General features: G+C 43.3%; 1 protein-coding gene across 2 annotated transcripts in view; it reads right to left on the bottom strand.

The window, feature by feature from the left end:
• Window positions 1-13359, bottom strand: part of LETM1 (leucine zipper and EF-hand containing transmembrane protein 1) — a 79383-nt gene that overhangs the window by 26305 nt on the left and 39719 nt on the right. For both annotated transcript variants that reach the window (XM_077477924.1, XM_077477925.1), the window contains exons 6-10: window positions 11861-12064; window positions 11630-11749; window positions 9413-9544; window positions 4509-4670; window positions 1820-1951 (exon numbers count right to left, since the gene is read on the bottom strand). In XM_077477924.1, the coding sequence (XP_077334050.1) occupies window positions 1820-1951; window positions 4509-4670; window positions 9413-9544; window positions 11630-11749; window positions 11861-12064 (750 nt within the window). The remainder of the gene's footprint in view (window positions 1-1819; window positions 1952-4508; window positions 4671-9412; window positions 9545-11629; window positions 11750-11860; window positions 12065-13359) is intronic.

Raw genomic sequence — 13359 nt, 5'->3', positions numbered from 1 at the left:
GCAGACTTGCCTTGTGACCATATACGTTATACGATGGATAAGCGGTTAAAGAAAAGCATTTCTATTCTTGCCTTTCTGTTTATTATTTATACTCACTTCTCATCTGGCTAAGAGTTTTCAGCAGAACAGGAAGTGAGGATATATCTTTATATCAGAGCCATGGATAGCAGTAAAAATGTTTGGTGGTCATACGGCTTACGTTTTCTATTAAACAGGGTGAGCGGTCACAAAAATCGATAGAAATCATTTTCTCTGTGATGTGCCGTTTAGAAAAGTGACTCATAATCAGGTATAAAAAGGAGGAGGACTGATCGCTACATCCTTCCACTGTCCATCCATACTCCCCTTACCCCACTAAATTGTCAGAGGGCGATTAACCTCAATGTGAAAGTACACTCAGCACTGCTTGTATAGAAGAGCATGTCACATGCTCCCGATAGCCGAATAGTTGAGAGGGCTCAGGTAGGTAAATGTGGTGGTGAAGGAAAGTGAAAACCACTAACCACTTGGCGAACGCCTACCACAGATTTACTGCGGGAGGTCAGCTCTATTGCAACAAACAATGTACCTGTACGTCATTCTGTGCAATAGACACTGGGGGTGCATGAGGGCGTGCTGAATGGACAAAGGGAGAGCTAATCAGCAGGTCCGGTGGGCCCGATGTCTGTCAGCCAACCGCGATGGTTCCCCAAAGAGGCAGAACGGCGATCCGCCTATGTAAACAAGACAGATTGCTGTTCTGCCAGGGAAGATAAAGATCTTGTGTTCCTGCCAAACTGACTGTCTTAATCCAGTCAGACCATCCCCCACAGTGTTAGCAAACACCCCCTAGGGACATACTTAACCGTTTGATCGCTCCTGATGTTAACCCCTTCCCTGCCAATGTCATTAGTAAAGTAACAGTGCATGTTTTTAGCACTGATCACTGTAAAGTCACTGGTTCCCAAAAAAGTCCCAAAAGTGTCAGTTAGGTGTCTGATCTGTCTGCCACAATCCCGCTAACAATCGCCGATCGACGCCATTACTAGTAAAAGAAAAACAAGCCATTAAAATATACCATAGTTTGTAGACACTAACTTTTGCGCAAACCAAACAATATACATGTTTTGGGATTGTTTTTTTACCAAAAATATGTAGCAGAATACACATTGGCCTAAACTGATGAAGAAATTTGTTTTTTTTACTTTTTATTGGGTAGGTTTTAAAGCAGAAAGTAAAAAATATTGGGTTTTTTTCTTCTTCAAAATGTATGCTTTTTTGTTTACAACGCAAAAAAAAAAAAAAAAAAAAAAAAAAAAAAAAAGGAGGTGATCAAATACCACCAAAACAAAGCTCGATTTGTGGGGAAAAAAAATGGACATCAATTTTATTTGGGTAAAGCGTTACATGACCCCCCAATTGTCAGTTAAAGTAACGCAGTGCTGTATCGCAAAAGACAGCCAGGTCATTAAGGGGGTAAAACCTTCTGGGGATTTAAAGAGAAATACAGGCTCCCTTTAAAAGGAAACTGCTACCAAGAGAAATATGGAGGCAACGTTGAACTTATTTTAAGAAAGACATTTGTCTGAATGTCATTAACATCAATACTTGCTGAGCTTCTGACCCAGAACAGCCAAGCAACAAGTGAAGTCCTGCTCTGCATACTTGGCTCAGTGTCCAAAAAAAATAAACAAAATTGGGTCAGTATGAATACCAGGCAAGTAGCATTTTTAGAAAAGAGGTCGGCAATGAGAGCAAGAAATAGGCATATAAAAATTCTACAGAGGAAACGCCATTAAGATGGGCTACAGAATATGCAAGTTTCAGAAATAATGGGTACCTTAATGCCCTCCAACACTGGAGCAGCATCCATTAACACTTCAGCTTGGTCAGCTGCACTTGGTGCCACTTCTGGCCCGGATGCTGAAGCCGTCTGTGTAGGTTCCAGTTCAGCAGCTGCCTGTGCCTCCGCCTGAAAAAAAAAATCATGATCATCATCAACTACCCCATCAGTCTATACAAAATAAATAGTATCCGTGTTCCAATTCAAACCAATAGATTTATTCACACTAGTACAGATTTAAACACAATTCATGGGGGGGGGGACGTAAACTTTGGTGCCAGTGTGATGGCACAAAATCACTGCGAAGCTCCACCCTCAGGATCGATCCTTTTTCTCCTGAGGAATGTAGCCTTCTCATGCTATCCTGCTGCATGTATGACAGATCAGAAGTGTTCAGTTACATAAACAAAAAAAAAGGAATTTTTGTTAATCTCCCCTGTGCATTTTTTACTTTTAAAATTTTCGGTCATAAAAAAAAATTTCTACCAAAAATATGTAGCTGAATACACATTGGCCTAAACTGTTCAACAAATTAGATTTTTTTTATTTTTTATTATTGGGTATGTTTTATAGCAGAATGTAAAAAATATTTTTTTCAAAACGGTCAATTTTTTTTTTTGTTTATAGCGCATAAAAAAAAAAAAATAATAAAAAAAATGCAGAGGTGATGAAATACCTCCAAAAACAAAGCTCTATTTGTGGGGGAAAAAAAACAAAAGGATAAAGTTTAAGTACAGCGTCGCACAACCGCGCAATTGTCAGCTAAATGTAACAGTGCCGCAAAAAGTGGCCGGTAAACCTTCCGCAGCTGAAGTGCCCAATTAAAGCTATAGATAAATAAAATAAAAAAAAAAGTGGAAATAAGCTGAAATTACCTGAAATGTTAAAACGGGGTTCCACCCTAAAGTGGAACCTCCGCTGATCGGATCCCTCCCCCCCTCCGGTGTCACAATTGGCACCTTTCAGGGGGGAGGGGGGTGGAGATACCCGTCAAAGACAGGTATTTACTCCCACTTCCGAGCATAGACTCCCGTGGGAGTCTACGCCATTTCCTGTCCTGCCGCGCTGTCTGCTAGGACACACACGGGTCTCAGAGACAGCGCGGAGAATTCCTATTGCGCTGCGCGACTCGCGCATGCGCATTAGGGAACCGGGAAGTGAAGCCGATTCACTTCACTTCCTGATTCCCTCACCTAGAATGGTGGCGGCAGCAGCCGAGGGCTGAGCGATCGATCGGCCTCGGCATCGCTGGAACCCAGGACAGGTGAGTGTCCATTTATTAAAAGTCAGCAGCTGTAGTATTTATAGCTGCTGGCTTTTAATATTTTTTTTTTTTGGTGGAATCCCTCTTTAACCACTTGCTTACTGGGCACTTAAACCCCCCTCAGTCCCAGACCAATTTTCAGCTTTCAGCGCTGATGCACTTTGAATGACAATTGCGCGGGCATACAACACTGTACCCAAATGAAATTTTTATCATTTTTTTCCCACAAATAGAGCTTTCTTTTGGTGGTATTTAGTTACAGCTCGGAGTTTTATTTTTTGCTAAACAAACAAAAAAATAAAAAATAATAAATCATGTTTTAATAGTTTGTTATAAAATTTTGCAAACGGGTCATTTTTCTCCTTCATTGAAGTGCGCTGATTAGGCGGCACTGATGGCTGCATTGGTGGGCACTGATGGGCTGCACTGGTGGGCACTGATAGGCATAGTTAAGGCGGCACCGATGGGCACAGATAAGGCGGCACTGATGGGCAAAGATGGGCACAGATAAGATGGCATGGATAAGTGGCACGGATGGGTGGCACGGATGGGCACTGATAGGTACCACTGATAGATGGGACTGATGGGCACTGATAGGTGGCTCTGATAGGTGGCTCTGATAGGTGGCACTGCTGGGCACTGATGGGCGGCACTGCTGGGCACTGATGGGCGGCACTGGGTCGCAGCACCTTTGAGGCAGATTGTGGGCACTGTGGGTGGCACTGTTGGTGGCATTGTGGGTGGCACTGTAGGTGGCACTATGGGCACTGATGGGGGGCACTTTTATTCAGGATGGCACGGCGGTGGGCACTGGCAGGGGGCAGGTGGTCAGCTGTATTGCTGGCCGTGATCGGGACTGATGTCCCGATCACGGCCGCCGGTGATCGGCTTTTTTTTTCTCTCCTCGCGCTGTCAGCGTGAGGAGGAATAATAGCCGATTACCGGCTCCGTTCTATCACATGATCAGCTGTCATTGGCTGACAGCTGATCACGTGATAAGGGGTCGGGATCGACCCCTTGCACGGATCGGTGATCAGGCGAGTCTCACGGACTCGCCGATCACAGAGCGCGCCGCGCGCGCCCCTCAGGGGGCGCGCAGGCCGCTCGTATCCGGGACGACGTCAATAGACGTAGTCCCGGAAATGTAGGTCCGCGCTGATGCCGTCATTTGGCAATAGCGCGGATCTGTAGTGGTTAAAGACTAAGAGTGTTGTGGTTGTGTTTACATACAGTGTATACAAGTAGCCCTCACTTCAACATATGCTAGATCTTAAAGCCCGCTGATAGATAAAAACCTGTATTAGGCATCTAGTGAGCAGTAAATGTACACTGAGGTTCTACATGACCCATCTACTATTTTAAGTGTCCAAGTCGCTCGCAAACACAGATTTTCACAATCCAATAAGCAGAGTAAGCTTTTACCTTGGCTGCGGTCTGTAAGCTTTCCTTGGCAACCTCGGCCAACCTATCCATCTCCTTCTCCTTCCTAATCGCCTCTTCCTCTTGCAAAGTGGCTTCCAGCTTGGTCTTGTTATCCACCTTTTCACCCTCTACTTCTGCCACCTTCACCTGGGCCTCTTTAGCCTGAGAGAGAGAGAGAGAGCATTATAGAACCATACAGTGTCTATGAACAAGTCAAACCACAGGATAGTCAAGAGTATGATCAAGAAAGAAGCATCAACATGGAAAAGCTGTCATTTCACTACAGATTTTGGAAATTGGTCAACTCCTGCAGTGTAATGCTGATAGTTTTAAACATTTTTGTGCCAAACATAGCCCTCATTTGGCATCATACTACAATATACATGTCATTATTAATTATGTTCTATAGAACTGAAATGACAGGCAAGCACCAACCTCACATCTATTCAATGCGTCCATCATAATATAGCCAAGTTAGATGCGTCTATAGATTACAGTAGAACCACACTTTACAATATTGGTCTTAAGACTATTATTGCTGGGTAGCAGGTTGGGAAATCTTAGCATTGATTTTTTTTTTATCAAGATACACCATGACTTCCTTTCAGAGGAGGGGAAGAACTGAATCTGAAGCAGTCCACAACAAAAGCTTGACAGTCTAGGCTAAAGCCCTCAATTAATGCTAGCCAATAGAAAGGCTACATGTGGCTTTTTACTGAGCATGTCTCTTTAAAGGGAATCTGTCAAGAAGATATCTTAGGAGAAGCCATTGTTGGCTAGCTTTAAAAACCGCAAACTTCAGCACTGCTATCCTCATACATGCTAAAGTACTTGTTCAAATGACTGAAAAAAGGTTTACATTTTTTTTTTTTTTTTTTTTTATATCAAACATGTTATACTTGCTCGCTCTGTGGAATGGATTTGCACAGACCAACCCTGATCCTCCTCGCAGAGTTCCCCTATAGCAAGCAGCTTGCGATGAGGGCACTCCTTAATGCTCATTCCTCAGCCCCGCTCCGTTTCCATAAGGGACACAGAGCGGGGCTCGCCCCCTCCCCGTTTTGTGTGAGCCAATGAGGGAGCCTCTGCTCTCATGCACATCACTGGATTGAGATCGGGCTCAGGGGAGTATTTTGGGGGGATTGTACACAGAACGTTTTTTATCTTGGTACACTTTCTGCATTAGGGGGAAAAGAAAAACCTGCTACCTTTAGAACCACTTAATTTAAAACAAGCATGGAGACAGTGAAGTCTGAACACTTATTGGCTCAAATTTTTTTTTTATACACACACACGCACACACACACACACACACACTATGCACGTTGTTTTAAAAAAAAAAAGAAAAGGAGCATTGTAAATACAGATTTTGAGCTGTCTTTAGGCCAGTCACGTGACTCGCAGCTGCTTTACATCTACGAGACAGCGCTTCTGCGGGAGGAGACGAGTGGCCACGTCATCGCCCCAGAAGCCATCCATCAGAGCAGTAAATCGACTGCGAGTCAGGTGAATGAATGAAATACTTGTATAGCGCACAATGCGAACTGAATCGCCTCAAGGCGCTGTGACAAGCTTTGATCATCAGCTAGAAGAGGAAGGTCTTGACTTTTTTCCTAAAAGCCAGGTGATTTTCTTCTAGGCGGATGTTGATTGGTAGAGCATTCCATAGCCGAGGCCCTTGGACAGCGAATCTCTGATCTCCCTTGGATTTATACCGGGCTTTGGGCACGAGGAGGAGGTTTTTGTTGGCTGATCGAAGACTGCGGTTTGGGGTGTAAGGATTTATTTTCTCCATTAGGTATTGCGGAGCTTCTCTATGCACGCATTTGTGGGTGAGGCAAAGGGTCTTGAACGTGATCCGATATTTTACGGTTAGCCAATGTAAGCTCCTCAGCGAAGGAGAGATGGATTCCCAGTTTTTTTTCCCTGTTATCAGCCTTGCCGCTGTGTTTTGGATCAGTTGTAATCGCGCAAGTTGATATTGTGGTAATCCTATGTAAAGCGAGTTTGTGTAGTCCAGTTGTGAATTAACGATTATTCCAACTACAGATCCACTGACTACTGCTCCCATTTGCGCATCCATTGACATTTGTGCGTCTAAAATAACCCCAAGACTCTTGTCTTTGGTCTTTGGGGAGATGATCTGCCCAAAGACCAGATGGTTTTGGTTACGGGATTATGATTTGGGTGCAAGATAAGAAGCTCTGTCTTTGATTCGTTGAGTTGGAGGGAGTTAGTGGTCATCCAGTCCTCTATTGATTTGAGGCAGTTTTCATGTTGTTGTTGGTGATCTTTTTTTCCATTGATACGGAAATAAAGTTGCATGTCGTCAGTGTAAGAGTGGAAGCAGAGATCTGAGCATCTGATGATTTGGAGGAGTGGGCGAATGTAAATGTTGAAGAGAACGGGTGACAAAGGAGATCCTTGAGGGACTCCGCAGGTGACTGCCCGAAAATTCAGAGAGGAATTTTCCTAGTTTCACTGTCTGTGAATGATTTCCTAGGAAGGACGCGAACCAATGGAGATCTACGTCTTGGACTCCGGCTACTTCGGTGAGGCGGACGAGTAGAGTATTGTGATCTACTGTATCAAACGCTGCGCTTAGGTCTAACAGTATGAGGAGACACGGCTCTCCGTCATCTGCTGCTTCGAGGGCGTCATCCCAAATCTTGAGAGCTGTTTCTGTTCCATGACCCGGGCGGAGGCCTGATTGCAGCGGGTCCAGGAGTTTGTGAGTATCCAGGTGGAGTTGTAGCTGATGTACTACTGCTTTCTCCATGATCTTAGAAATGGTGTTGAGGCTTGTAATTGGCCTACGGTTGTTTGGGTCCTGTGGGTCCAGGTTTGGTTTCTTGAGTAGAAGTTTGATGCCTTGTTTGAGGATGCTGGGAACAATCCCTTCGTGGAATGATCGGTTTTTTGAGGTGGGTTATGGTTGGAGCCACGATGTCTGAGCATTCTTTCAGTAGTTTTGTGGGGAAGATGTCAATTGCTGAGGTACTGTCACAAAGTTTATTAATGATGTTTTTTGTGGTGTCTGCGGTAATTGGGGATAGTGAAAATTTCGGCGGTTACGGAATATTGGCGCAGACATCCTCTTTATGTATTTCCTGGCTGAGGTTGGATGTTTTCTTCTGAAAAATTGTTTCCCTGATGGTTTTGACTTTATCGATTCAAAAATCCGACAGTTTGTCACAGTAATCCTGGGATTCATTTTTTGGGGGTTCTAGGCACACCGGATTCATTGATTGATTGACAAGATTAAACAGTTCCCGTGGTTGGTTTGCGGCCATTGAGATTGTATATGAGAAGTGATCCTTTTTGGCGTTGAAGATTGCTCAGGCCGGTGACAGGCCTGAAGACTGCTTAAATTCAGTATTTACAAGCCTCGTTTTTTTTTTAAAACAACTTACATAGTGTGCTATGGCAGCCTCCAATAGAGGGGCTGGCAGTGACTTATAAAAATCGGTTAAATACTTTAAAGCAATTCCACGCTAAAACTAACAAGTATTGAAAATGTCCCCTCCCCCCTACCACACAGCTAGGTTGACTTACCTTTGTAAAATGTACATATTTACCTGGTTTCCGCTAACTCTGGTCCGGTCACATGAACTAGCTCCCTTGTGTCAGTTAGCAGCAGCTGCAGGGGAGAGGGATTGTCAACAATGGCTGGGACACCAACGCCTATAGGTGAAGTCAACACTCCAGGCTTTACCAGATTTTGTCGAACACCCTCTCCTCTACCCTGCAGCTGCTGCTTACTGACACAGGGATCACGTGGCCGGACTGGGCTGAAAATGGGTTAAGTATACTGTATATTTTTTAGTGCCAGTTCACACCATAGAAACGCAGTCCAAAATGCATTCCAGGTGCTTTTATGCATGCACGTTTGGCACTTTTTGATGCGTTCCTGTGCGTTTGTAAGTTTAGGTACGTTCCATGCGTTTTAGAGCATTCCAGTGCAGGAAAAATGCAGTATATTCTAATTTTCTGGAACGGCAAGCACTGGTGCGAAGTATGTTGAACTGGTTGAAAATCATAAAAACAAACAAACAAGTACTTTCTATGAATTTTTGATGCGGGGAAAAACAAAACAAAAAAACCACAACACACTGGACTGCATATGGTGTGAACTGGCCCTTACACAGGTTAGTCAGCAAAGGAGTTGGGTGGGGGATATTTTTAAGGCTATTTAGGTTTAAGCTTGAATTCTACTTTAAGCATGTGGGTAACAGATGCAAAACTGGAAAAAAAAGGCAGCAATAGATTGCCATCCTTACAGATTCCATTTAATGACCTTGTTAAAGCCTAGTACACACTAAAAATTGACAGCTCAAGTTGGAGCCACTGTACTAACAATCCGATGTTGGTACAGCAACCCCCCACTGAGCTTTTATGTTCTGACAGGGGGACGGCCCCCCCCACCAGAACACTCTGATCAGCACTCTCAGTCATTGGCCGAGAGCACTGATCGGGAGCCGGTCAGCTGCTGGCTTGACATACACACATGCCGACTGTCGGAAGGTTTTTATTAATCCGGGCGAAGTATCCCGACATTCAGCCTGTGTGTACTAGGCAGCAAGTAGAATAAGGTATCCTGAAGCTCCATAAACAAACATGCGGCATCTCTGCAATTTATTGTAGGTAATTATGGAGGTACAGGTGGCAACACTGTTTATGTGGCCAGACTCGGAGCCCCCTGGGTGACAAGCAATCCTTTTACATATAAAGTCCTGAGGCAATTCATTTTTACCAAGTGAAAACTACATAAAAGTATCACCAAAGTGCTGTTATTTGGGCTCCTATTAGAACCTTCCCTGTTCTCGTCATGTGACTGAACTGACAGCAGCACTCCAAGCATCTACATGCACCCTGCTGACATGAAAGGCTGATGATGTACGTACCATGCTTTCGGGTAAAGTCTGCAGAGTTGTTTTGAGCTGATCAGCTGGGGAGAGTGTTTCAGGGAGATACAAAGCTCTGGACAATAGAAGTAATGATGTGGGGATTTGCTGGTTCAAATGTAGTTCCAACCACTGTAATGACAGATAAAACAAGAAGTTATCTTCCTAGAACAAAGCAAGTCTCATTAAGCACATAAAAACAGCCTGATATTAATAGTAGTAGGATTCTCCTGATGTCAAGCATTGCTTGAGATAATCAGTGTTGGTTATTCTTTATCATCAGAGATTTTTATTATCTTGCCATGAAATCTGCCTAGCAGAGCTGAAGCTCCAACTCTTCTGTACAGAAGAATGAAGGATTAAAGCTGGCCATAATTGGTTCAAATCTCGGCTTCAGCAGAGATTCATACCATCTATGGGCAGGCTGATTGTACCCAACTTGAGCCATTGTTCCACTTGGCTACAACCAGCATGTCGGATTTATAGTATATGAATATTGCCAGCGGCTATGGCTCCACAGGAAGGATTTTGACTGTGTTTGTGAGGAAATTTAGTGATTTTCAGGTTGCAGGAAAGAAAACTTCATCATCTATGGCCTTCTTGACTGTAGCACCACTGTTACCATCAGGATAGAATTGTAAGCAGGGTATATACATGCATAGAGTATCCCTACATCCGCACAAGCGATGTGGATGCAAGGAGTTTTGAAGTAATTTTTTGTCACAATTTAATAAAATTTAATTTTATACATACTGTCACCAATGCAGTACAGCTTTATCATAAGACTGGTGAGCCGGTGATCAGGGATACTGACTGTTAACAGTAAGAAAAACAAAAAAGTGTTTTACATTTTTAAATTACATTTTTTACATTCTGTCATCAGAGTAGCTCATTGTCACTGTAATGACACTAATACTCTGGTGGGGTGGGGTGGAGGGAATTGGATTTTTTTTTTACAGTCATTGCTAATACAGCGATAATCACATTACAAACAAAAGTTTTTGCTGTTATGAATGGGTTACCCACTCATGAACATCGCGCTTATGGTTGTAATCTGTGACTGGCTACAGCTAAGCACATGTTACAGGTAGCCGGGTACCATGTGATGGCTGTGGGCCAAGCATAGAGCACAACAGCTAGCGGTTTAATGTAAAGCCATTTATGATAGGTTGTTTACATGGTTATGTGATCGCTGTGACCAATCATAGAGATCACATGATAAAGCGGTTTTGTACAGAAAATTGTAAGTTCATCTTATTCAAATGGCTTTGGAACATAGATGCAGTTATGACCATTGAAATAAAATAATATGCAGTATTTACCTTTTATTTTTAATGTTTATGCCGACTTCCAGGCTCTCCTCCCGTGGGAGTAGGCGTGTTTATCGGCTTCGCAATGGTCCCTGGGAACTTTTTTTGCTATTTCCCAGGAATCCGTGGGGGACACAGTCAAGCCGAAATTGCCATTTTGAAAGTGGGCAGGCAGCTCTATCAGCCATTACCACTATAGCACACGAGACAAAAGGAAGGAAAACAAAGAGGACACTCAATGAGCATGTGCGAGATGGAGCAGTGGATTCTGGGAGCTCAGCGTCATTGCATCCAGGAAGTAAATGCCTGTGGGCTTCAAACGCCCACAGTGAAAATGGAAACCGCGGGACTGCTTTTTTTAAAGTTTTCCTTAGCAATGAAATCGCCACGCCGGGGGTTAAAAAGACGCCGATCGTGGCTGCAAAGACACTGTAGGAATTGCCCACCAGTGACACAGGTAAAAAAAAAAAAAATGGCAGTGGAATCCCGCTTTAACAGTAACAGTTGTCACAGGTAGAGCTCACTGAGCGCTCTGAACACAGAAAAGGTGCAATCATGTATAAATACACACACGGCTTAGCCTGCAGCTATCACAGTAAATGTACTGTGGCGGGGCAGCAAGTGGTTAAGGTACACAGCTGACCACCAGTGATTTTTATTTTTATTTTTTTAAACAAAAGAAGGATATAACATTAATTTAGCTGTACTGTTGCATGAGTAAATTGGCAGTGGAACTATCATCGCACTGAAATCTGAAAAAAGCTCTGGAAAGGAAGGTGTATCTATAGCCTCACACTCAAGTGGTTAAAGTGGAATCTCAGAATTTTTTTTCAGCAGGTAAAGTTTGGATGGGGAGGGAGGGGAAATCTCGCCAAGCAAAACAAATGCAACTTCAACTATCTCAGACCTGCTTCAGTTGATCTCGTAACCGTTCTTCTGTGACACCGAGCGCTCTCATTCCCCTGGCACGACATGCCGCTTGTAGCTCTTTTACATTCAGTGTGTCCACGCCTTCATCTGCAATAAGCTATTGTACACAGAGAAAATATACAAATGTGACAGTTAAGATTCTGTTCTCAAAGCGTGTAGACATTGAATTCCCATCACTGAGAATCATGTATTACTACAAGTGCTTTACCTTGTCATCGGCTTTAATGGATCGCAGCTTCATGGTGAGCTGGAAACGCAAAAAGTTGTTTGTCCCAATAGACTGGAGCTCTAGAAGTTTACACAGAGCTACAAGCTGTGGCCTAGTCAGATTATCCAGAGTCAGTTCATCCTCAAACAGCTTGGAGAACCGCAGAATCTCTTCATTGCTTGGCCTTTCTCCAGAGCTACGGATCTACAGGAAAAGAAAAAGCTATGAAAGTATGTCAGGATAGGAAGGTTACACATAATGTCTGAACGTAGATACTACATTTTGTGTTTGTAACATGGCAAGGAGGGAAGAACCCGAGGTCTATAATGCTGTCATATACTATTAAAGGTCAGCTCTACTGAAAATGGGTTGTTGCCTTTCATAAAGTTAATCATCAATCAGGTAGTTAGGTAAATTAGGTGTCCGTCCCTCCTATAATCTAATAAATTATATATACACACACACATACACACTTAGTTACTAAACTCAGGACCCTGTATTCACTATATCTGGTCTGCCCCAGAAGTGTTAAAAACAAAAAATATATAATTTTAAAACCACGCCCCGTCCCACCGAGCTCACATGCAGAAGCGAAAGCATACCCGAGACCTGAGCAAAGCCCGTATATGAAAACGGTGTTCAAACCACACATGTGGCTGTGTCAATAATTCTAGCCCTAGACCTCCTCTAACGCAAAACATGTAACCTGTAGAATTTTTTAAAAGTCGCCTATGGAGATTTTTAAAAGTAAAAATTTGTCACCATTCCACGAGCGGGTGCAATTTTGAAGTGCGACATATTGGATATCAATTTACTTGTCGTAACAAGTAAGTAATAAGTATTTTTTCTTTAAAAAAAAAGTGCGCTTGTAAGAACACTGCACAAATACGGTGTGACAAAGTATTGCAACAACCGCCATTGTATTCTCTAGGGTGTTAGGAAAAATATATATGTTTGCGGGTTCTAAGTACTTTTCTAGGAAAAAAACCTGTAAAACACCAAAATTTCAGAAAGAGGCTCTGTCCTTAAGTGATTAATGTTCTTCTTCTTGACCAACTCCTTTGTTGCCTTGGCCATGTGTTCTGCGTCATTGTCATACTGGAATACCCATCCACGACCCATTTTCAATGGCCTGGCTGAGGGAAGGAGGTTCTCACTCAAGATTTGACGGTAGATGGCCCCATCCATCGTCCCCTTGATGTGGTGAAGTTGACCTGTCCGCTTAACAGAAAAACACCCCCAAAGCATGTCGTTTTCCATCTCCATATTTGACAATGGGGATGGTGTTCTTCATAAGCAGCAATGCTCCTCCTCCAAACACAGCGAGTTGAGTTGATGCCAAAGAACTTGATTTTGGTCTCCTCTGACTACAACACTTTCACCCAGTTCTCCTCTGAATCATTCAGATGTTCATTAGCAAACGTCAGATGGGCCTGTACCACTTTCTTGAGCAGGGGGAGATTGCGGGTGCTGCAGGATTTCAGTCCTTCATGGCATAG

The sequence above is a fragment of the Lithobates pipiens genome, unplaced genomic scaffold (genome assembly GCF_037356315.1).
Source record: "Lithobates pipiens isolate NorthernLeopardFrog02 unplaced genomic scaffold, aLitPip1_a1.2 Scaffold_13, whole genome shotgun sequence".
Taxonomy (NCBI): domain Eukaryota; kingdom Metazoa; phylum Chordata; class Amphibia; order Anura; family Ranidae; genus Lithobates; species Lithobates pipiens.
Note: the sequence above shows the minus strand (reverse complement) of the source record. Positions and strands in the feature narration are given on the sequence as shown.